The sequence below is a fragment of the Oryctolagus cuniculus genome, chromosome 15 (genome assembly GCF_964237555.1).
Source record: "Oryctolagus cuniculus chromosome 15, mOryCun1.1, whole genome shotgun sequence".
NCBI lineage: Eukaryota > Metazoa > Chordata > Mammalia > Lagomorpha > Leporidae > Oryctolagus > Oryctolagus cuniculus.
Genome location: NC_091446.1, coordinates 8,924,456 through 8,948,160, shown reverse-complemented (window position 1 = coordinate 8,948,160; position 23,705 = coordinate 8,924,456). Strand labels below are relative to the sequence as shown.

The 23,705-nt window shown below is 55.0% G+C and overlaps 1 protein-coding gene across 20 annotated transcripts in view; it reads left to right on the top strand.

Annotated features, from left to right (window-relative positions):
* TACC2 (transforming acidic coiled-coil containing protein 2) overlaps nucleotides 1-23,705 on the top strand; it is a 208,012-nt gene that overhangs the window by 26,120 nt on the left and 158,187 nt on the right. For 15 of the 20 annotated variants that reach the window (XM_070057109.1, XM_070057107.1, XM_051824265.2 and 12 more), the window contains 2 exons: nucleotides 3,505-3,564; nucleotides 18,502-18,614. In XM_070057109.1, the coding sequence (XP_069913210.1) occupies nucleotides 3,505-3,564; nucleotides 18,502-18,614 (173 nt within the window). The remainder of the gene's footprint in view (nucleotides 1-3,504; nucleotides 3,565-18,501; nucleotides 18,615-23,705) is intronic. The other 5 variants (XM_051824267.2, XM_070057108.1, XM_051824268.2 and 2 more) reach the window with 2 other exon arrangements.

The window sequence follows — 23,705 nt, the reverse complement described above, 5'->3', positions numbered from 1 at the left end:
GAAGGTTCCTTCATGTCTTTTCATGGCTTCACAGTTCATGTCTTTTTTGAGCTGAATAACGTTCCATTGTCTGCAGTACCACAGTTTATTTATTAAGTAACATCTTGGCTGCTTCCAAGTTTTGACAAGTATGAATAAAACTGCTATCCACATCCAAGTACGAGTTTTCCTGTGGACGTATGTTTTCAGTTGCCTTGGGTAGATGCCAAGGAGCGAGGTCACTGGATCACATGATGAGAGCATGGTTGAGTTTTGTAAGAACCTGCCAAACTGCCTTCCACGATAGCTTCACCAGCCTGTATCCCCACTAGCGGTGAATGCCATCCTCCCCAGCAGCTGCTCTCATCAGTGCCTGGGCCGTGGCCATCCTGAGGTGTTGGCTGTGTCTCATCGTTGTCTGGCATGGGGCAACTCACTTTCCCTCTGTGTGTCCCCTTGGGTGTAGTGTCTGGGATGGTCTTCAGCCCATTTTGAAATTAGGTTGTTTGCTTGCTTAGCGTTGAGGTTTTGTACATTTATTTTTTATTTGAAAGGCTGAGCGGAGAAAAGAGAGAGAGAGAATGAATGAATGAATGAATGAATGAATATCTTCGAAGCCAGGAGCCAGGAACTCCGTCTGGGTCTCCCATATAGGTGACAGGAACCTAAGTACTTGGGCCATCTTCCACTGCTTTCCCAGGCATATTAGCAGGAAACTGGATCTGAAGTGGAGCAGCCAGTACTCAAACTGATGTGTCAATATGGGATGCTGGCGACACGGGCGGCAGCCCGGCTCCCTGTGCCACACCACCCAGCCCCTTGTGTACATTTTAGATGACTCATTTTTCAGAGGTGTCTTTGGCAACTATTTTCCCCCAGTCCATGTTCTCTTGAAGCCAGGGTTCGTGTCTCTGTGTTTCGTACTGTTTTGCCTGCTGCTGTCCATTATTCTGGTCCCACTGCTGAGAGGTCTACCCTTCCTCCATTGTACTTTGGTGAGAAATCAGTCAGGCACATCCGTGTGGGTCTGTTTCTGGGATTTCTGTCCTGTTCTATTGATTGTAGGAATGACTGTAGCTAAAGGAGGGGCTTCACACATGGAATTAAAAGTAGGTTCTTTTTGGTATAAAAGTTCTGAAATATGCGCAGAGTTTATTTCACAATATGCATTTTTCATGAATTTTAACACCTCTCACGTGCATGGATTCCAAAAGAGTTTTTGCCCCCAAGCTTATCTTTTGACCTTGTTTTCCATGAACTTTTTGAAGTACCCTCAAGTAAAGTGTCCTGAATCAGGTGTAATGATTCTCTCAGCTTCATCCTCTTCAAAATTGGTTCAGCTGTTCTGGGATACGTGGCTTTTCAAACACATGTTAGAATAAACCTTAGTCTGCATAAATCTCTGAGATTTCCACAGGAATTAGGTTAAATCTATAGATCAATTGGAGCAGAATTAGCTGCTGCCCTGTGTCGTGTCTGCGAATCCGTGAGTACACAGCGTGGCTGTCTCTTCGTTCAGTCCTTTGGTTTTTCATCAGCTTTCCCAATCTGTAGCATGCAGAGCCGGCACGGGTCCCGTCAAGCTTAGCCTGAGTAGGTTTTCTTTGGAGTGACTGCAAATGAATTGGCATTTTTAACTCTGCTGTCCACACATTCATGGTGAGTGTATTGATTTCTGTGTACTGATCTTGTAGCCTGTGGCCGTGTAGAACCCACTTATTTGTTCCAAGGTTATTTTTGTTACTTCTTGGGATTTCCTGCGCATATTACCATGTTGCTTGTGAACGTGGACAGTTTTATTTCTGCTTTTCCGTTCTGCCTGCCTGCCTTTCCTGTCACCCCCTTATCTCGCTCCCCTTTTCCTCTCTCAGAGCAGCTATGTCTATGTCAACTAAGTCTATGTCAACTAAGAGCAGTGAGAATGGACGCTGTTCCTTGTTCCCAGTCCCAGGGGCAGGCACTCAGTCTTTCACTGTGAACTGAGATACCTTCAGCGGGTGGGGTTTTTTTTGTTTTGTTTTGTAAATATTCTTTGTCAAACTGAAAAGTTCTTTCTATCCCATTGAACCCTTCTAGTCTGCTGAGAGTTGCTCATTTTTAATCACAGGAGGGTATTGGATTTTGCCGAGAGCTTTCTGTGCACCATCCATTGTAATTGTTGCCAAACCACCCCGCAAACTAGTCGGAGGAGGTGCTATGGAGCCCCCAGATCCCGGCCGGCTCGCCTGAGGCACAGAAAGGCAGTCGCTGAGCCGGGCGGGGGAGGACTGTAGGTGTTTGCTGCTCGGTGCAGAGCAAGCAGCCGGCATCTACCGCTCCACTCGAGGCTCCCTGAGGAGCTGGGGGAAGGGTGCTCTTAGACTGAAAGTGGGACCGGAGGGGATGTTCAGCCCGCACCCAAGTTCTGGTTGGTCAGTGAGCTCGTGACCTTCCTTTCATTGGCTGGTGGAGTCGTGCTCTCCAGGGAACCTCCCTGATGGCCGGTGGGCTTTAGCTGGTCTGGGGGTTCCATGAAAGTGGGAATTACCCTCTACAGAGACATGCAACTCCCCTGGCTAGACCTGGAGTTCCCCTGCGCAAACCCCTCGGGACATTGCTGGCCAACAGGGTTTTATCTGCTGGAGAAGTGGATGACTTTTGAGTCCCGTGCCAGCTGCACCACTGCTCAATCCAGTGATTCCTTTTGGTGAGGGACAGGCAAGGACACCTTGGACTAAGGAGACAGAAGAGGAGGCTGGGTCCTGCCTTTCCTTTAGGGGGGTTGCTCTCCTGATCAGATGATCTCTCTTCCCTGGCCATCCGTGGGCTCGGTGGTGCTAGGGGAGTCTCGGATGTCCAGCCAGCCTGCTGTGCCGGGAATACGCCCCAGCTTGGCCATGGCGTGTCCTTTTTCTACACATCGTTAGATTTGGTTCACTACTATTTTGTTGAGGACTTTTGTGTCTGAATTCATTAGAAAGACTGCTCTGGGGTTTTATTTTGGGGTCTGGGTTTGGTATCAGGATAATACCAACCTCACAAAGTGAGTTGGGAAGTGTTTCTTCCTATGTCCTAGAAGAGATTAAACAAGAAATCTTACATTTTTAAAAAAGTGTTGGCAAGCAATTTCAATCACTTTTAACATTCTGTGGGCCAAGCCGTCGTGCCTGCTGGCTGGGGTTGGCTCAGGGCGCCATCCTTGAACCTCCACTTGCGGGCTTGTTTGGTCTGTAGAGGAGGGCGGGGCCGTCGGCTGAGTGTTCTTCACCGGCAGCCACAGGAAAGGGGCCAGATGTAGTCAGGCCTTTGCTCCCTGCTTGTTACAAGCCAGGCAGCTCACTCTGACCCCGCGGTGATCTCACGGAGCCAGAGCCTGTCCTAAGCTCCGTTCTTGGGCGTCTCCCGGGAGGCACGAGCATTCCAGGGTGGTGTAGTGAGGGTGCTGGGCGGTTACACTGTGCTTGTACTTGGGCAGAAATCCATCTTGGCTCGTGCGAGGGTCCTGATCCCTTGGTCCATCCTAACAGTGAGACCCTTTGCTTTCAGCAGGAGGAAGCCGGCTCACATAGCGTCATCCTGTGGCCTCCAAACCCCGAGCCTCTGCAGGTACTGGGCACGTGGCGCTCTGCATGCTTTGCCCCTTGGCCCCGCCCTAACCGCTGGGCGCTTGCAGAACGTGGCCCGGCAAGTGCATTTTGATATGTGGCTTTCTCCTCTCCCTCGCCCACCACCTCCTCCCGAAAGAAGTTGGAAACCAAGGTTGAAACTGACATTTAGACTTTTACAAATAACCTCTCCGCGTGCCTGCCGACAACTGGCTGAGTTGATGTGCTTTGCGATGCTGAGTGAGGCGTGTGTTGTTAAAAGAACGGGACACAGATGCTGAAAGCCAGCCTAACCCTCTCCAAGCCTCCTACTTTGATTTCCTTTATCCTGGAGTGTCTCTGGGAATAGGTGGCAGCCCCACTTCACTGCCAGTGGACAAAACTGATTTGTTATACAAAAGGATTAAACCCTGAATTGCTATGCTCTACTGCAGTGAGCTGAGTTTTGTAGGTTTTTCTTTTTTTTTTTTTTTTTAAGATTTATTTGTTATTTATTTGAAGGGCAGAGTTACAGAGAGAGGGAGCGATGGATATCTTCCATCTGCTGGTTCACTCCCTAAATGGCTGCAATGGCCAGGACTGGGTCAGGCCAAAGCCAGGGTTCCTGTCTGGAAACAGGAGCCCAGGCACTTGGGCCATCTTCCACATCTTTCCCAGGAACATTAGCAGGCAGCTGGATCAGAAGTGGAGCAGCCGGGTCTCAAACTGGTGCCCGTATGGGACGCCAGCATCCCAGGTGGAGGCTTAACCTGCTATGCCACGATGCCGGAGTTCTGTAGTTTTAACTGTGCAGAGTGTTTGCTATGGACTGGGGAAGGGGTTCAGTCAGGAGCCTGGCATCTGTTTCACATGGTTTTCCCTGGAGAGGATGTTGAGGTTCAATCCTGTTTTTGGGTGTGGTCAGGCGATACAGTGAAGCAATGGTTCTTCTGTGGCCTGCTCTGAAATCCCCGTCACACCTGGTGAGGTTTGCCCAGGGGACGTGTTCTCTGTTGGGTCAGGGTGCCTGATGTGTGTGCTTCTTGTCCACTGTCAGCAAGGAGTGACATCTGAGGTTGTGAGGTGGCCACAGGCGACCGTTTGCCTGGAGCATGGTGACGCCTCTGCAGGCCCGTGTTCTCAGGTGGCTCACCTGCCAACCCCGGGAGGCGGGCAGGCCCAGGCCGAGCAGTCTTGTCTGTGGGCAGAGGAAGCAGCTCATGAGGTCATCAGGGATTGTCTGGGGGAGGGGAGGGGTGAGAATCAGAGTCTCAGTGTCCAGGCGCCCAGTGATTTTCAAACTGGGTTCTGGTCCAGGCCGGGGGGTGGGCGCCAGCAGAGCTGAGTGGAGGAGAATCCTGGTTGCTGCTCCTCCTTTCTATGGCCTCATATCGAAAGCTGGCCTCTGGAAGGAAAAGTTTTGGGATCAGAGTTGGAAATATACAAGGATCTGGTCCACCTCCATCCTTTTTAACAAACTTATTCAAGGGACAGAGAACAATAGACAGATGGAGAGCTCAGACTCCTGTTCACTCCCCAAACGCCTGCAAAGGCCAGGACTGGGCTGTGCTGAGGCCAGCAGCCAAGAGCTCAGCCCAGGTCTCCCACATGAGTGGCAGGGACCCAGCGACTTGGGCCATCACCTGCCACCTCTTGGGGTCTGCACTGGGAGAAAACTGGGACTGAGGGCTAGAGTGCGGCAGGAATCCCAGGCGCTCTGTTACGGAATGAGGGCATCCCAAGTGACGTCTTAACCCTGGTCTGAATGCCAACCCCTTACCTCTCATTTTCCAGGGTTGTGTTTGATGGGCCAGAAGCTCAAGGCCCATGTTCACTGCCCTAAATCATGGCAGGTTCAGGGTAAGACCCCGTCTAGGGGTTCTAGACCAGGGCTGCTGAGGGGGCCCCTGCCATGGACCACTTTGTCTGCCTCAGAACTTTGCACAGAACCCTGCAACAGAGCCCCAAAGCTCCCACCCCGGGAACATTCGAGGAGCCCCACCCCGGCTTGGTCCTAGGAGCTGGTTTAGGTGTCGTGGGTCCAAAGAGGAAGAAGACAAACCAGGTTGCTGCCTTGTGGGACTTAACATCCAGCCGAGGAGTCAGACAGGCAAGAGGAGAAGCAGATCCAGGGCCTGACACCGGAGCTCACTGAGCGGCTGTGGTTTACAGGCCCTGTCCCAGCACACAGGAGCCGGCAGTGAACAGTCACCATGGTCTGCCCCAGTGCAGCTCCCCCCCAGGGGGAAGCAGACGGTGAGCTCAGCACCAGGCACAGCCTAACCTTTCCCATGGGAACCAGGCCCAGGTTTACTGGGTTAAAATAGACATAATTACTATTTTAACCATTTTTTTTAAAAAAAAAGATTTATTTTGAAAGACTTAGAGAGAAAGAGAGAGAGAATTTTCCCTCTACCGGTTCACTTCCCAGATGGCCACAATGGCCAGGGCTGGGCCAGGCAGAAGCCAGGAGCCAGAAGCTTCATCTGGCTCTCCCACGTGGATGGCAGGGGCCCATACACTCGGGCCATCTTCTACTGCTTTCCCCAGGCACAGTAGCAGGGAGCTGGTTGGGAAGTGGAGCAGCCAGGACTCAGTCAGCACCCATCGGGGACACCAGTGCTGCAGGTGGTGGCTTTACCGGCTACGCCACAACGTTGTCCCCTCCAGGGCTTTTTTTTTTTTTTTTTTTTTTTTTTTTTTTTTTTTAACTCAAACTGGAACACTGTGCTCCTTCAGTGCTGACTCCCCTTTCGCCTTCCCCCACCCACTGGCAGCCACTGTTGTCCTTTCTGAGTCCAACTGCCGTAGGTCCTTGTGTAAGGAGAATCATTTGTTTGTCTTATTTCATTAAGCATGAGCGTCCTTGAATCCATGTTGTCCCATACATCAGAATGTCTTTATAGACTCATAATATCCCATTGTACAAACAAATCACATCTTATTTTTTTTAATTAATTAATTTATTTATTTGAGAGGTAGAGTTACAGAGAGAGAGGTCTTCCATCCGCTGGTTCACTCCCCAGATGACCACAACCGCCGGAGCTGGGCTGATCCGAAGCCAGGAGTCAGGAGCTTCCTCCAGGTCTCCCACATGGGTGCAGGGCCCCAAGCACTTAGACCATCTTCCACTGCTTTCGCAGCCCATAAGCAGGGAGTTGGATTGGAAGTAAAGCAGCCAGTATTCAAACTGGCATCCACATGAGATGCTGACACCACAGGTGGAGGCTTAACCTACCGTGCCACAGTGCCAGTCCCACAGACCTCATCCCGCAACAGTTGCAAAGAAGAGCCCAGCCAAGCAGCTGGAGAGGGACACACGAGGAGGGCTCTCTGTCTCTCCCTCCCCACCATTTATTTATTTTTTATTTTATTCTTTATTTAAAAAATAAAGATTTATTTATTTACTTGAAAGTCAGAGTTACACAGAGAGAGAAGGAGAGGCAGAGAGAGAGAGAGAGAGAGAGATCGGTCTTCCATCCTCTGGTTCACTCCACAGTTGGCCCCAATGGCCAGAGCTGAGCTGATCTGAAGCCAGGAGCCAGGAGCTTCTTCCAGGTCTCCCACGCAGGTGCAGGGGCCTCAAGGACTTGGGCCATCTTCTACTGCTTTCCCAGGCCATAGCAGAGAGCTGGATCAGAAGTGGAATGGCTGGGACTCGAACTGGTGTCCATATGGGCTGCCAGCACTTGCAGGTGGCGGTTTTACCCACTATGCCACAGCACCGGCCCCAGTAAATCTTTAAAAAATAAATAAGAGTAGGGAACAAGGGTTCTGATTCTGTTTCCAAGCCTTGATGTTCTGAAAGTGAGAAGAAAAGTCCGCTCCCCCCTGCAGTGGGCTCTCAGGGGTCAGCCAGGTGCTGGGGGAGGTGAGAGGGCCGGGATCCACTCCGAGGGCCCTGAGCCGTGGGTGAGAGAGCCAGGACTGCTGATGTGGGTGCGGAGAAAGGGGTGAGCACTTGGGTGTCATGAAGAGGCCAGGGAGGTAGGGGCTGGACGAAGCAACCCCAAAGCCAGATTTGAGTTCCCTGGGGACCGAGCCCTGCCACAGTCACCCAGGGAGCGGGGATGTGGCATCGTGGGACCTCTCCTCCGGGCCTCTCGGCAGCGGCGGGCAAGTTATTTTCATGGCCTTTGCTTTTGAAAGTCTTGGCCAGCAACTAATATGTTGATTTAATCACCAAGCATTTTCTCTCACTTAAGAAGTCGAGTTTAATGAAACCTCACAACAGCCCCACTTTGGGTCCCGCTAACCAGTCCCAGCCATTTTGTGTCTCATCAGCACAAATGCTATTTAAACCCTGAAACTGAGTAGCCTGGCCTTGGTTTCTGTCCTGGTTCCCCAGGGAAGAGAAGCCAGGGACGGAGAAAGTTCCCACAGCCAGCCTGGCCGTGGCTCTGCCTGGCTCCCACGCTGCACGCTGAGTCCTGGATAGAACTCCCGCTCCTCCCCCTGACCCCGCCAGGGCTCACACCCAGGTCCGGCCTTTCCTTCCTGAGACCCCTTTCCTGCCCCGCTGTGGGCTGAGATGAAGACAAAGCCACATGTAGAACCTGGGCCGTGGGAGTGACACACTTAGGGGTCGGTAGAATGTCCAGCTCTGGGCCCAGCGAGCCTCTGCTGTCCCTGCTCTGTCTGGTGGAACTGTGACAGTGGTCTTGTCTCACAGCCCCTCCTGGGGCTTTGTGCACTGTGACTTGAACAGAAGGACCTGTGGAGCAGTGAGGGTCCAGCCAGCCCGACACCCCAAGTCACGAAAGCGGGGCGTTCTGGTCCTGGGAGCCCCACAGGGTAAACCGAGCTCCGGCAGGTGGGTTCCAGACTGGAAGGGCAGCACTCAGACCCACCCAGGTCTTTGCCTTCTGGGCCTCTTCCTAGCCAAGGGGTTGCTGTGACCCCTGTTTAGGGCTCTGACAGTGTGGGGAAAGACATCGAATCTGTGATGACCTCACTTAGAAATATTAACTCTTAAATTACTCGTTTTAAGCACTCCCATTGTCTAGATGTTACTGTGTCGCTTCAGTTCCGTAAAACGTGAGCTTCAACTACAGTAGCTGTGACTGATGCTATGAAGCAGAGACCCCCAACCCAGCCTGGGGAGCTGATATTTGAGCTCAGAGCTGAAGGTGAGCAGGAAGGCAGTGAGCTCAGAAGGATCGAGAGCCAGTACCGCTTGCTCACTTACTCCCGCCCAGTCCTCGCCTGGGCGGGTCTCCCCACGTCCTGGCTCAGCCGACAGGATGCAGCCCAGTGCCGAGGCTCGCTGTGCACGGGGGGCTCAGGTGTGAATTCTCTGCCATCTCAGGAGCACAGGATGGGAGGATCTGTGCCACATGAGTCACCCCTGGGGTCTGGTCACCAAGAACGGTCATGGAGTTCACGGCTGTGGGCCGAGGTCGGCTGCTTCTCAGGCACCGTGTGGTTATTTTACTGGGCAGGTCAAAGCAGTCGCTGTGGCCTTAGCTAGAAGCCTTCTTCTTTTTTAAGATTTATTTATTTATCTGAAAGGCAAGAGTTACAGAGAGGCAGAGGGAGGAAGAGAGAGAGGGAAGGAGGGAGGGAGGGAGGGAGGGAGGGAGGGAGGGAGGGAGGGAGGGGGGAAGAGAGGAAAAGAATCAATCTTCCGTCTACTGGTTCACTCCCCAAATGGCTACAACAGCTGGAGCTGGGCCAAGCTGAAGCCAGGAGCCCAGGACTTCATCTGGGTCTCCCACAGGAGTGGCAGTTGCCCAAACACTTGGGCCATCACCTGCTGCTTTCCCAGGCATGTGAGGGAGTTAGATTGAAAGAGGAGCGGCTGGAACTGGAACTGGAGCCCATATGGGATGCCGGCACGGCGGGCGGGCGGTGGCTTAACCCATCGCCCCACAACACCAGCCTTGGGAGATGCCTTCTTTAGTGCACAAGGAGCCCAGGAGTTCCGCATCACGACTGTGTTCAACAGGCTCTGGAGTAAGCCTTTTCTCAGATCCTCTGACAGTAAGTAGACATCTGGGATGATTCAACTGTGTTTAATGGGTAAGAAATTGAGCAAAGAGACAAGTAAGCAGCACGAATTCGATGTTCATAACAACAGAGTGCTTCCTGGCGTAAGCCGTCTGCTCCTCCGTGGTGGCCACCCTGTCCACAGGGCTGGTGCTGATTTCCACTGGCACCATTAGGCAAGCGTGAGACATTCAGGTGTGCGCCAGATGCATCTTCCAGCGAGTCTCAGGAAGGGCTTTAGCCCCAGGCAGGGGGAGCTGTTGGAACTCTTTGTTAATGAATTTTCATGTGTTTATTTTTTTTAAAGATTTATTTATTTGAAAAGCAGAGTTGACACAGAGAGGGAGCAGCAGAAAGAGATTTTCCACTCGCTAGTTCACACCCCAGATGGCAGCAACAGCCAGGGTCAGGCCAGGCGGACCCCACCTGGGCCTCCCATGTGGGTGGCGCTGCTGCCTTGCCAGCTGCGTTAGCAGGAGGCTGGATCAGAAGCGGAGCGGCCAGGACTCCCTGCGCTCTGACAGGGACGTGGGCTTCCCGAGCAGCGGCTTAGCCGGCGGCATCACAACCCCCACCCTGTGACTGAGTTTGAATCACATTCTTCTTTATAATGATCACACCTAGGATATCCATTGTGGTCCAGTCTTGTGCTGAGTGATGCCCACGTGCTATTTAACTTCTGAGACAACACTGCAACTATGCCCCCTCTGCAGATATGGTTCTGGAGGCACAGAGCCCAGCTAGAGGTCACGTTTGAGGGTCATGAGAGACAGAGAGAAAGGTCTTCCTTTTGCCGTTGGTTCACCCTCCAATGGCCGCCATGGCCAGTGCACCGCGCTGATCCAATGACAGGAGCCAGGTGCTTATCATGGTCTCCCATGGGGTGCAGAGCCCAAGCACTTGGGCCATCCTCCAGTGTACTCCCGGGCCACAGCAGAGAGCTGGCCTGGAAGAGGGGCAACCGGGACAGAATCCGGCGCCCCGACCAGGACTAGAACCCGGTGTGCCGGTGCCGCAAGGTGGAGGATTAGCCTAGTGAGCCGCGGCACCGGCCCCTCCTCATTCTTAAGCCAAGGCTCCTAGTCTCCAACACGAAAATTGAGTGGATTCAGGAATTCTGGAGGGGCAATAAGAATATAACAATAATAGGGTTTATGCCTGCATTCCGAGTCTAGTCCAGTGCACATCCCGGCATATTCTAGGCCATCTTTCAGGTTTAGCTGTGTTGTGGGGACTCTCTTCCACTTGTGCAGTTCTTTGCTATATTTACAAGGTGCTCTTGTCACCGGCCTGGGGAGCAAGGTGAGGGATTCTGGTCCTCAGATGGAGAGAGAGGCTGGAAGAGAGGAGCTGAGCTGCAAGAGTGCATGGACCGGGGTTGGCTGACCGTGTCTAGCCCTCTTTAAAGCACGCTGGGTCTCTTTTTAATCTTTTTTTAATTTTTAAGATTTATTTATTTGTTTGGAAGGCAGAGTTGCAGAGAGGCAGAGGCAGAGAGAAAGAAGTCTTCCATCCACTGGTTCACTCTGCAAATGGCCGTAATGGCTGGAACTGGGCCAATCTGAAGCCAGGAGCCAGGAGCTTCTTCTGGGTCTCCCATGCAGGTGCAGGTACCCAAGGACTTGTGTCATCTTCCACTGCTTTCCCAGGCCATAGCAGAGAGCTGGATGGGAAGAGGAGCAGCCGGGACTTGAATTGGTGTCCATATGAGATGCTGGTACTGCAGGTAACAGCTTTACTTGTTACACCACAGCGCTAGCCCCACATTAAACTTTTTATTTTAGTGTATTTTCAGATTTATAGAAAGTTGCAAATGGGGCCGGCTCTGCGTCATAGCAGGTTGAATTGCCGCCTGTGACACCAGCATCCTATACAGGTGCCAGTTCAAGTCCCAGCCTCTTCACTTCCTATCCAGTTCCCTACTAACGTGACTGGAAAAGCAGCAGAGGATGGCCCAAGTGCTTGGGCCCCTGCACCGTGTGCGAGACCTGGAGGAGGCTCCTGGCTCTTGGCATCTGTCTGGCCCAGCTCTGACCACTGTGGCCATTTCTCTCTCTCTCTCCCTCTCCTCCCCCGCTCTTGCTCTCGCTACCCCCCTCCCCCACCTCTAGCTCTCAAACAAGTAAATACATCTTTATAAAAAACACGGCAAAGACAGTGTAGAGAATCCTGATACGGAAGCCTGTGCTGGCTCGTCTGAAAGTTACTGTCTCACCCCACACACGGCAGAGTCTGTCCCATTGTTCAAGTGGAGAGTGAGGACTGGAGCCCGGCGCTCTCTGACACAGCTCGTCCACTTCTGTTTCCTGCTGCCTCCATCACAAAGTAGCCTGGCCTTGCAGCCTGCCTCTGGCCAGCTGGACCAAGAGCCTGCTGGGTCCGACGGGGGCTGTCTGGCTTGTTCACTTCGGAGAAGGAGCACTTGGGATGCTCCAGCAGATCGGGGTGAGCGATTTGCCTTCTCTTCTCTTGGGGGAGATGGGCAGCCTGCTGGCCCCAGCACGTCCTCCGTGTTCAGCCAGCCAGCTGGGCAGTTGTTTCTGAAATCCGACTCCTGATGCCATGGGAATGACCTTTGTTCCACTTCCCGGCATTCACCTGCAGTCACACTGCTCGCAAAAAGCTTCAGGGATCGGGCAGCTTGGGTGGGCACTCTGGTCATGACCCAGCCATGTTCATTAGCATGACTTAATTAGCTTGATTGGCATGACCCATAGGCAGTGGTTCAGAGATCAGGAGCACATTTAGGAGGTAAGGCTGGTGGAATTTTTGTTTTTTTTAATGGTAAAAAGCATTAGCTCTCAACACAGCGGCCCCCGGAGTGGAAAGTTGCTGTAACTGTTTAGAGATTGCTTTAAAATACAGCCAGGGCTCTGAGGCACCGCGGAGCCAGGGAGAGGCTGCTGTTTACCCGAGAGTGCAGCTGAGACATGAAGAAGCAGCTGGGCAAGTTGGTTTGCCGGGTGAGGGCTGCCAATTGCTTTTCCAGGCTGCAGTTTGGAAGCGTGAAGGGTAATGTTAGAGACGCGTTCTCTCTTGCAGTGACGTCTGTGGACACAACAGATCCCTTGGAATCCTGTAAGCAACGGGGCTCAGTGCTGTTGCTAGGCTGGGGAGCCAGGGGGAGGGGGCCACAGACACCAGAGGCCACGTGGTGCAAGCAAGGGCTCCCGGGGCTGTGTGCACACCCCTCAATTTGCAGGAGCGGCTACCAGACACAAGGAGAATAATCCAGTTTTCATACATTTAGCAAATATTTACAGACGGCCTCTTCTGTGCCAAGTGCTATTCTGGGTATCAAATCCAGGCTCCTGGGCCACAGTATTCACAACAGCCAGTTGTTTTAGTTACCAGGTGCAAGGCGGCTAGACAGCAGAGACCAAGAGCGACTGTGCCCCGTGTGTGGTGGAGCAGCAAAGGGGAGGGGCCAAGAGCACAGACTCTGGGGTCAAACCCCTGGGGCCAAATCCTGGCTCTGTGGCTTCTGGGCTGTGTGCTCCTAGGGAAGTGGCTTAACCCCTCTGTGTTTGCTGTTCTTATTTCTAAGATGTGGCTGTAAGGACTGAATGAGTTTAAATTTGTAAAGCACTTAAAGCAACAGTACTAGACACATGGAAGGTGGTTTTTTTTTTTTAAAGATTCATTTACTTATTTGAAAGTTGGAGTTACAGAGGAAGGGGTAGAGCCAGAGAGAGAGAGAGAGAGAGAGAGATCTTTCATCCACAAATGGCTACAATGGGCGGGGTGGGGCCAGGCCAAAGCCAGGAGCCAGGAGCTTAGTCCGGGTCTCCCACTTGGGTGCAGGGACCCAAGCACTTGGGCCATCCTCCACTGCTTTTCTCAGGCCATGAGCAGGGAGCTGAAGGGGAAGTGGAGCAGCTGGGACTCGAACCAGCACCTATACGGGAAGCCGGCGCTCAGGCAGTGGCTTTACCGCTGTGCCACAGCAATGACCCCACATGGAAAGCGTGTACAGTGTTAAGTTTGCTGTTGTCCTAGCAGAAAGAGTGCCGTGTCCGTGTGGGCTGTTATGTGGAGAGAGCACTGGATTTCAAGGCGCTTCTGTTTCTCATATGAACAGTGAAACATTGTTTTACCTGCCGGTTCAGTTCGCGGGGATTTTACAAGAATCGGGGGAAGTCGAAGTACGTTGAAAAGTGCCAAGTGCCGTTCCCGTGGGGATCTCTGCGGCCTTGAACTTCCCTTCTGTAGAGAGGCCTGGCCTGGTTCCTGCAGGTCAGGAGGCGTGGCGGGGAGAAGAGGTGGATCTGAGCCCCTATCCTACCCCCTTTCCTGAGGACGTATCCCGGAGTCCTCGTGGCTGCGGCAGTTAGAGCAAAGATCTGCCTCCTGTTGCACCTGTCTGAGCTGCCGAGCGAGCCAGCATCTTTCCAGAATCGCCTTCAGGAAACCTTGATGAAGGAGTCCAGGGCGGGAGAGCTACCCGGTAAACCCTGCGGAATATTTGCCTTCGGATGACGGGCTGATGGGAAGGGAGGCCTGGTGGCCAGTGTCAGGAGTGAGGTCTGCACCAGGCGAGAAGGAATTGAATTCAGAACCCTGGCATAAAAAGGCCATTCCGTAGTGTGATTCCAGAGTTATCAGAGCACAGCTGGACATCCTACGTCCCAAGGTAGTTTATATAAAGACCTTGCTTTGGAGGGCCCTGACCTGGTTGCAGGTGACTTTTTTTTTTTTTTTTTTTTTTTTGACAGGCAGAGTGGACAGTGAGAGAGAGAGAGAAAGGTCTTCCTTTGCCATTGGTTTACCCTCCAATGGCCACCGCGGCCGGTGCACTGTGGCTGGCGCACCACGCTGATCCGATGGCAGGAGCCAGGTGCTTCTCCTGGTCTCCCATGGGGTGCAGGGCCCAAGTACTTGGGCCATCCTCCACTGCACTCCCTGGCCACAGCAGAGAGCTGGCCTGGAAGAGGGGCAACCGGGGCAGAATCCGGCGCCCTGACCGGGACTAGAACCTGGTGTGCCGGCGCCGCAAGGCGGAGGATTAGCCTAGTGAGCCGCGGCGCCGGCCTAGGTGACCTGACTTTTGAGCTGTCTTGCTGCTGTCCTACAGGGATAGCTGTCTTCCTGGGTGTGCGGAGCAGGGGCTGTGTGCAAGGAAAGGGTGTGAGGAGCATGGGGGTCCAGCCAGCTGGCGGTCAGCAAACCTCCCCCACCCTGCAGGTGAGCACTTCGCCCCGCTCCCTCTGCCCCCAGCATCCTTACCCATGCAAAGGATCCAACAGAGCTGCCTTGTCCTCACCCTTGGATCCCATAGAACTGGGGCCATCCAGACTCCCCACTGTGTGACCTTGACTGAGTTCCTGAATCTTCCAAGCCTCAGCTCTAAACTAGGCACATAAATAGCACCTTTCTCCTAAGACAGCTCATGGGAAGATGCTGGCCCAGTGCCCGGGGCTCCGTAAGTGTTCCAGAAGCAGAAGCTGTTATTTCCACCGTTGTTTCTCCCCTTGTTCTCCCAGTTGACGTGAAGGGAGATTTCCTCGTTGTGATGTTCCTGTGAGCGCTGGGATGCACGGGCCCCTGGGAGTGGAGGCATCTTTTACAATTTGCCTTTTGGACACCATTGGATGAATGCAGATAGCCGACCTCTCAGAAATGCACCAGGTGGGAAACAGGCAAAGCTAGTTCGCCCTTCAGGGTGGCATTGAAGGTCGAGGACCACAGCCTACTCAACCATAGACTCAGGGTCCAAGGAGTCTGCCAGGGGCAGAGGTCACGGTCACTCAATGTCCCATGGAAATGGCCGGAATGAATCTGTAACATCCCCAGCATAGAGGCTGGCAGAGGCTGTAGGGTAGGATCCTCCCTTCCCGAGGGTTCTGGAAGCTGCGAGCCACTTCTGCAGACCAGGCCTCAGCTGGGCTCCTCCTGGAGTGCACTCACGTCTTGTGGTCGTGGTGAGGGGAGGGATGGAGTGTGTGCACTTTTGTAGCTCCCACTCCCGGTGTCTGGTGGACTGTGGATGAGTTCCTTGGCTGATTGAATGGTTCAGCCAATCAATGAATTAGGCATTATATGGCGGTATTTCAAAAGTTAGCAGAAAAGTGAAATTCATTATTTGGGTCCTGGATCCTCCACTTCTAATCCAACCTGCTGCTAATGTGTAAACTGGGTGACAGCAGGTGATGTCACCCATGTGGGGGACGAGGATGGAGTTCTAGGCTCCTGACTTCAGCCTGGCCCAGCCCAGGCTGCTGTAGGCTTTTGAGGAGTGAACCGGTACATGGAGAATCTTTTTCTTTCTGCCTTTCAAATAAAATGGGAAAAAATTGAATTAAAAAGTAAGTTTATTTTAGTGCAAACATTTTGAAATCCATGTATAGTTGTTGTCGTAACACATTTCTCATGGACTTTCTGGAGAACTCTTACGTTGGAAGGCCTGGGTGAAATGAGATGTGTACTCAATAACTGGGCTGCGCCAGGGACCAGGGTCACGACTGGTAAATTGGCTGCTTCGAGAGAGGCCGTGGGCATCTCCAGTTGCCCAGGTGATGGGCAGGGCCATGGGTCTCTCTCTCGGGTGTACTGGGGGAGCAGCAGCCCTGAGAAGAGAGAGATTTCCAGCAACAAGGAGCAGGAATGACGGGAGTCCCCGAGAGCCTGGGGGTGTTCCCGGCTGCCTTCTGGTGCCACCTCCCCCATGTGCCTCCCTAAGATGGACAGGGCCTCTCCACTTCCATGAACTCTTCTTCTAGGCACCCGATAAGGCACGTGCCTACATCTGAGCTGCTCCTCATTCACACAGTGGCACAGCCACACACTTTCCCAGGAGACCGGTGCCTTCCCGTTCCCACAAAGGCACCCACAGGCTCGGGAATGCTGTGCCGTGGATTTGGGCCACCTGCTAGGCGCGAGCGAGGCGGGAGGAAAGCAGGGCTTGTGCTCACTGTCTTCACGAGTGTGCTCCACGGGACACGCGTTCAAGGTCGTCACAAACCAAGGGCATCTTGTGGTCAAACAACGCGGGAAACACTTGAGAATCAATGTGCTGTCTTCCCACTTTCTAACAGGGGGCTTCCTAACGTGGCCGTTCTCCTATGTATTTGGCCATAGGACACTCAGTTCCCATCAAAGCCGACCTGGTGATCTGTGGAAGGCAGAGATCCAACTTGCACAGCTAAGATAACATAGGGAGTTCAAGGCCTCAGCCGCTCGCTGCGGGACTGGGAGCCCCTCGCCCAGCACCCTCTCCTTCTCGACTTTTCTCTGCCCTGCCTCTGCCTTCAACCGCCTCCTTCCAAGGCAACCAGGACCGAGCTACCAGCACCTCCTGCCTCCCCAGCTCCAGGACCCACGGCCAGCAGGCAGCGCTCTGGTTCCTGGGGGAGTCCCCGGGCGGCCTCACTTGACCTGAGTCTTGTGCTTGGCTGCGGGCGGGGCGTGGCCGGGATTTTCCACCCTCAGGGACGGAGGCTATGGGTGGGACAGCTCTTTAAAAGAAGGCAAACCCAGTCCCGGAGCAGGTGTGTGTGCTGTTTGCAGTGTGGAGTTCCAGGGCCACGGCTGGGGAGGCAAACTACAAGCCCCCACTGCTTTGGGACACACAGCGTGGGGTTTATGGAAGGCCTTTCTCCTCTCCTGATTTTTATATTATGTTTAAGTGAGTGTTTTCATCTGAGTGTTTTAGAAAATCTCATCTTTTCATGAGAATTTAGGTGTTGACTCAGCCTTATGTGTTTGCATCCTGGTTTTAAAAAGCGACTCAGGAGCCGGTGCTGTGGTGTAGCAGGTTAAAGCTCCAACCTGCAGTGCCAGCATCCCATATGGGCACCGGTTCGAGTCCCAGCTGCTCCACTTCCAATCAAGCTCTCTGCTATGGCCTGGGAAAGCAGGAGAAGATGGCCCAAGTCCTTGGGCCCCTGCACCCAAGTGGGAGACCCAGAAGAAGCTCCTGGCTCCTGGCTTCGGATCAGTGCAGTTCTGGCCTTTGGGGCCATCTGGGGAGTGAACCAGCAGATGGAACACCTCTCTCTCTCACTCTCTGCTTCTCTCTGTAACTCGTCTTTCTTTCTTTTTTTTTTTTTTTTTTTTTTTTTTTTTTGACAGGCAGAGTGGACAGTGAGAGAGAGAGAGACAGAGAGAAAGGTCTTCCTTTGCCGTTGGTTCACCCTCCAATGGCCGCTGCGGCCGGCGCACTGCGTCGGCGCATCTCAGTGATCTGAAGCCAGGAGCCAGGTGCTTCTTCTGGTCTCCCATGGGGTGCAGGGCCCAAGCACTTGGGCCATTCTCCACTGCACTCCCTGGCCACAGCAGAGAGCTGGCCTGGAAGAGGGGCAACCAGGACAGAATCCAGTGCCCCGACCAGGACTAGAACCCGGTGTGCTGGCGCTGCAGGCAGAGGATTATCCTATTGAGCCGTGGTGCCGGCAACCCGTGTAACTCGTCTTTCAAATAAATAAAATAAATCTTAAAAAAAAAAAAAAAAAAAACAGTAGAGGAGCTTCTGGTGGGACTGAAAGCGTGGCCAGTGCTCTGTGCCCCGAGCGGTAGGCCGGCCTCAGCTTTGCGAGGGCTCACCAGTTCTCTCTGTTTCATGCTGTCGGGGTGGGGGTGGAGGGGTAGCCTCTGATGTGTGGGGCCATCTGGAGCCGGGGAAGGAGATGTTCTTTCCTCTAGGTGGCGCCACAAGCAAATTGGGAACCTTCAGGGCTTGGCTTTCTCCAGGATAGGGGTGGTGCGCTCAGCCCCGGTTTCTTTCCACCGTCCTCCGGCCCAGCTGCAGGTGCCCGTCTAATCGTGCTTCCTCCCATTGGTTGAGAGCAGGGGCCACCTTTGTGTTGCTCTGCACACAACCTCAGAGCTTTGCTCCGTGCCTGGGACCCAGTGGGCACCCCCTGGGATGAGAAAGGCCCAGGCTGGGACACTGCGCCCCTGGCCTGTTGCTAAATGTGTTCATGTTCTCAGAGACACCAATCTGATTTCTTTCTAATGTTTCTTTCTGGCTCAGAGAACTTCATCAGCTCAGAGCCCAGGATCTCTTCAGCCACCCGGGAGCAGTCAGGATACACAGAGGAAGCAGGTGGACGCGCCCAGGAGCCCTGGCCACAGGGACTCGTGCAGGTAGGGAGCCGGCCCTGGGGTCAGGCCACTGCCCGAGGCGTGGCCAGCTCACTGCCTGCTGCAGCCTCCGCTTGGCTCCGCTCACTCTGGGGAACTGAGCCTAAAGCGCAGGATGTGGTCCTCACTGGTGACAGGATCAGAGAGGCGGTTCCCAGGCTGCCTTGCGATGGACGATTGGCACTGCTTTCCGGCCCAAAGACAGACACACTGAGGGCGTCCACTCCAGGTCGCTGTCTTCACTGTCTGAGCTTGCAGTAGAAGAGATCGGGGCTGCGGGGGTCTTGTCCGGAAGTCCAGTCTGTAGGTCGGTGTCCCAGTCCGGTAGCCATGTGGGTGCTCAGACATTCCAGGTCATGCAACAGCTGACTGAGCAGCTCCTAAGGCACCTGTGTTGGTCTGGCTCCTCCAGGGAGGCAGAACCGATAGGAGGGAGACAGACAGGTGAGGGGGTCTGCGGGGGCACCTGACTCCCACAGATTTGGGAGCGAGAAGTCCGTGACAGCCAGGTGCACACTGCAGAGCAGGGGTGCGGCGTGGCCCAGCCCGAGCCTCAGTGTCTGAACCGTGGAAGCCCCTGGCTTCGTTCTCAGGGCGAGGCCAGAGGCCCGAGAGCCTGGGAAGTCCCTGGGAAGTGCGCAGCCCCGAGCTTGAGACTGGAGTGCAGGAGACTTTGTCCTGGCCCCAGGAGGGAGGAGGCCGCATTCCTTACAAAGCCCCTCCCCAGATCAGGGACCCACGCACAGGGCAGTGCCCTAGCAGCCCTGGAACATCTATCTGCCTCTTAGAATCAAATCTCCCCGTGAGACTTGCAGGGGACATTCAAACCACAGCACCTCCCAAACCTTTGGTTCCAGGGGGGCAGCGGGTGAAATCCAGAAACCAGCAAGGCCACAGCGTGGCAGTGGACCGTGGCCAGGGCAGGTGTGGCCCCGTGGCCGTGGCCCCTCAGCCTGGCCCATAGCCAGGCCGTGTCTCTCTACTGGATGCTCCTCCCTGTAGCTTGGGGGGGGAGGCGCAGAGGATCAGCAGCCCCCAGCAGGCGGTCCCCGGCGCGGACACAGGCCAGGCACACTGGGGCAGTTAACTTCCCGTGGGGCCAACTCACAAATTGGCCTTGGATCTAGAACAGCTGTCACCTGGCTTCTGGGGGCCTTCGAGCAACAGGAGCTCTGGGGAACAAAGCGAGAAATTGCAGGATGGGGCCTCTGTGCTAGCGGGGGAGCTCTGTACACAGCCTGGTACAAATGCATCAGACTCCACCTGGTGTGTTTGGGTTTGGGGTTAGTGAGAGCGACCCCTGGTGGCAGGAATTTCCACGCCTGGGGGAGCTGGTTCTTTACCTCACTTTCTGGGGGGCTCAGACTTTGTGGTTTCTGGGAAGGAAGCACTCAGAATCTCTTGGCACAAGCATTATAATTTTTTTTTTAGAGATTTATTTATTTATTTAACAGGAAGCGTGACCAGGGGAGGGGGTGATATCTTCCATCTGCTGGTTCACTCCCCAGATGACCGCAATGGCTGGGCTAAAGTCAGGAGCCAGGAACTCCATCTGGGCCTCCCACGTGGGCGGCAGGGACCCAGGCACTTGGGCCACCCTCTGCTCCTTTCCCATGCGTGGTTGCACAGAGCTGGATCGAAGTGGAGCAGCCAGGACTGGAACCGGCGCTCTGATGTGGGATGCTGGTGTTACAAGTGGAGGCTTAACCCGCTGCGCCACCGTGCTGGCGCCAGGCATTGGGTTTCCTTAGGGGTCTGATGATCTGGTGCGGTAATAATCACCGAAGATGCCTTGAAAGGCACCTTTGACCCCTGTTCTCTGCCGAAGCAGGTGCGCCTCTTTTATTGCTCCAAACGCCACGGCTGCTCCACTTCCATGAACTTTATCAGGGTGGCAGGACAAGGGTTTGGACACTTGGTTCTAATTAGGCTTCTGAATTGGCTCCGGATGGCCATGGAACTAGCAGATGGAGTCATCTCTTCTGGACTCCCACACGGCTGGCCGAGACCCAGGGCCCAGCCCCTCCTCACCTCCGCGCTGCCCTGGGACCTCTGAAGAGTTTGAGGAGGCGCTGGACCGAGCAGTCCCGCAGCCCGCGGGTCTTCCGTGGCTGGTACCTCGGCTTCAGTTAATTGTTATTTTCCCCTTAAGAACTGTTTCTCATTGGTCTAAAGAGGTGCCTCCCCAAAGAAGCCACTTCCTGTTCACAGCCCCCTGCCCCCACCCTGCACGTGTGCAGGTCTGCGGTGTGGGCCCCGTGCTCACATGCCCGTGTCGCCAGGGCTTTGGGCTGAGTCCTGTTGAGGAGTCAGGGGTTGCCAGGAGGAGACGGGAAACACGCCCTTGGTGCTAGCAAGAAAGTTAATGAGAGTAGTTAACGATCATTTTGTGGGGGTGCCGGATCCTGCGCCAGCGCTCTATGCATACAAATGACATTTTATTTCCTTTAAAGCAATTCCATTCTGACTCTGAGTCTCCTCTGCCAGGCTGGTGGGATGCCCATGGCAGCTACCGTGCGCCTCTCTCCCCAGAAGCCTGGTGCATCGAGGCCGCCGTCCGACCCCTCCCAGCACCACCCGGGGCTGTCCCTTAGACCAGGCCACTGTCCAGCAGGCCATGGGGCAGTGCTATGTCCCTGACATACTTGGGCCACAGGTATCGCTGGTGTACCTGAGAGCCTAGGGTCACCCCCTTATGGTCACCGCGCCCCGCCCCTCCTGCTGTGGCCTGAGGGCACTGTTGAAGCCAGGGAGGGCCTCTCGGTCTCCCACTGCCCAGGGCCCTTCCTGTGCTCTCTCTCACCCTCGGGAGCCCTCGCCTTCTCCCTCAGCTTGGGGAGACAGCCGGCGTCTCCTCCACAAAGGGTGCGGGGCTCCACGGCAGGTGGGAAGAGCCACTGACCTCAAAGTCTGTTTTCTATTTTTGAAAACTGCAGAGGCAGAAACCCCAGCAGGGCCTGCAGTGGCCGACGGCCCGGCGTGGGGGCAGGGCAGTAGACAGAGGGAGGAAGGCACTGGTTAGTGTTTGCCAGGGCTGCACCTCTGCCCGGGAGTGAGCGCTACTCTGCAGATGAGGAAGGCCAGGCTTGCAATCTGCCTTAATGGTAGAGACTCCGTTCCCCCCCCCCCCCCCCTTAAGGCTCTTCGCTTCCTCTGAATTGTTCTAGAACCTGAGGTTTACACGTCCCCCAATGAGCAAAGTTCATCATCCATATAGGGAGAGCATAGGGTCCCATCAGGTCAACTGCCTTGCTTCCTCGTTGCCACATGGTGTCGCTGTTGGGACTCAGTCCCATGCAGTGGAAACACACAGCCGCTGGGCGGCGCCTCCCTGTTGCAGGTCCTGGCCAGGATCCTGGGTTTCTGACATCCCTGCTCCTGGGGGGAAGCTTAGCCCCAAGTAGCGCCTCCTACTGCTCAGCCGTGCCCAGGCCCGGCACAGCCATCCTGGATGCCTGCGTCGGGGTGGGTCCCAGGCCCACGGTCTCACGGCGCCCTTCCATCCTCGGATACCCACAGCCAGGGGTTGGTCAGCCTTTGCCCTTGAAGGCTCAGCCCACGACGGACCTATCCAAACCTTGTTGGGGCACCAGAGGAGACAGCTGGTCCTGCAGGTCAGGAATGCCTGGACAGCAGCCATGTGCTTGGGTCCACATCATTCCAAGGGAGACGTTGTAGACAGGACTGGCTCTTCCCGAGTGGAGACCCCTCGGGCATTCCTGGTGAGTTCCTGTTGCTAAGAAGGAGGCGTCGAAACACTCCACAGCCTGGAGTCCCCACTGCCGCTGGGGCTCCCGCACCGGAGTGGGCGCCGGGAGGGCTTGCAGGATTGCTGGGGATTCTTCCAGAACGCCTGACCCTGTCGGCCTGGGCAAGGCCTGGGAAGGGGCATCTCCGGTGAGTTCCTGGGTGATGCTGATGCTACCTCCAGGGACCACACTGGTGCATGGCACACGGGGAGTGTCACAGGTGCCACGCTGCGGGGGGAAGAAGTCTTCTCCCGGGCAGCACTGGCCAAGGGGAAGTGGGGGGGGGGGTTTCCAGGGACAAGCTCTGGAGTCGTTGCAGGTGGGGGCAGAGTTCTGGAATCAGATCTCCGTGGGGCTGAGCAGAAAGTGACACCAGACAGGTGATGGGCGTCCATTGCAAATAAAGGACTGGGGCCGGATGGAGAAGCAGCTGGGGCAACTGAGGGGCCAGTGCCCTCCTGGCAGTACCAGGAGCCAGGCTTGCTCACCTACACACAAGGCCTTATGCATGCCAGGAAGGAGGACGGTGCTCCCAAGGTGAAGTTAGGGGCCATGAGCGATGCGGTGGAGGCGGGACATGCGGTAGCAACACCTTTGCAGATGGAGGGGTGGTGGCCAGGAGAGAGTCTCGAGGTGGACCCAGAGGGACATGGAGAAGGCCTGGGTGTGGGTGACAAGATGCCACCTTTGTGGACGAAGGACCCAGCGAGGGAGCCGAGGTTCAGAGCTGCTGCCGCCGGGAGCCTCCGATGCGCCTGGGCCACTGCCGGGGAAGCTGGAGGCTGCTGTCTGCTCCTGTGTGAGGGACCCCGGCAACAGCAAGGATGACAGCTTAATGGGGTGATTATGGTGGGTTACGGCCCGATCCTCTGAGCCACCCGTGGTGGTTTCAAATATTTATGCAACTTGCCCTCAGGCAGGTGGGCCCCTTCCAGCACCCTTGGGTTTGTGTCTTCAAAGCCGTGTTTACCCGCATGGGCAGGGCAGGGTGGGGAGAGCTATAGTGAGTGGGGGATCCCAGGGCCGAGCGACCTCCCGGCCTCCCCGGTGAGGCTCACCTGAGAGTCACGGGGGAGCTGGAGCTGCAGTGCTGGTGGGGAGTCGCCTGTGTGAGCAGGGACCTCCGTGAGAGGCGCTGCGGCTGCCGGGCCCACCTTGGCAGACTTGCCTGGGGCACCGGCTAGAACCTATTTCTTGCCTTTTTCTTTAGACACGCTCCTGTTTGAGTGGCAGCAGCTTGGGGCGAGGCATGATCTGGTTTGACATGCTTCTCATGAAGCGATAGTGGCTTCATGAGAAAGACTGGGGAGGGCCCAGCGCTCGCCTCCATGGCACTGGTGGACTG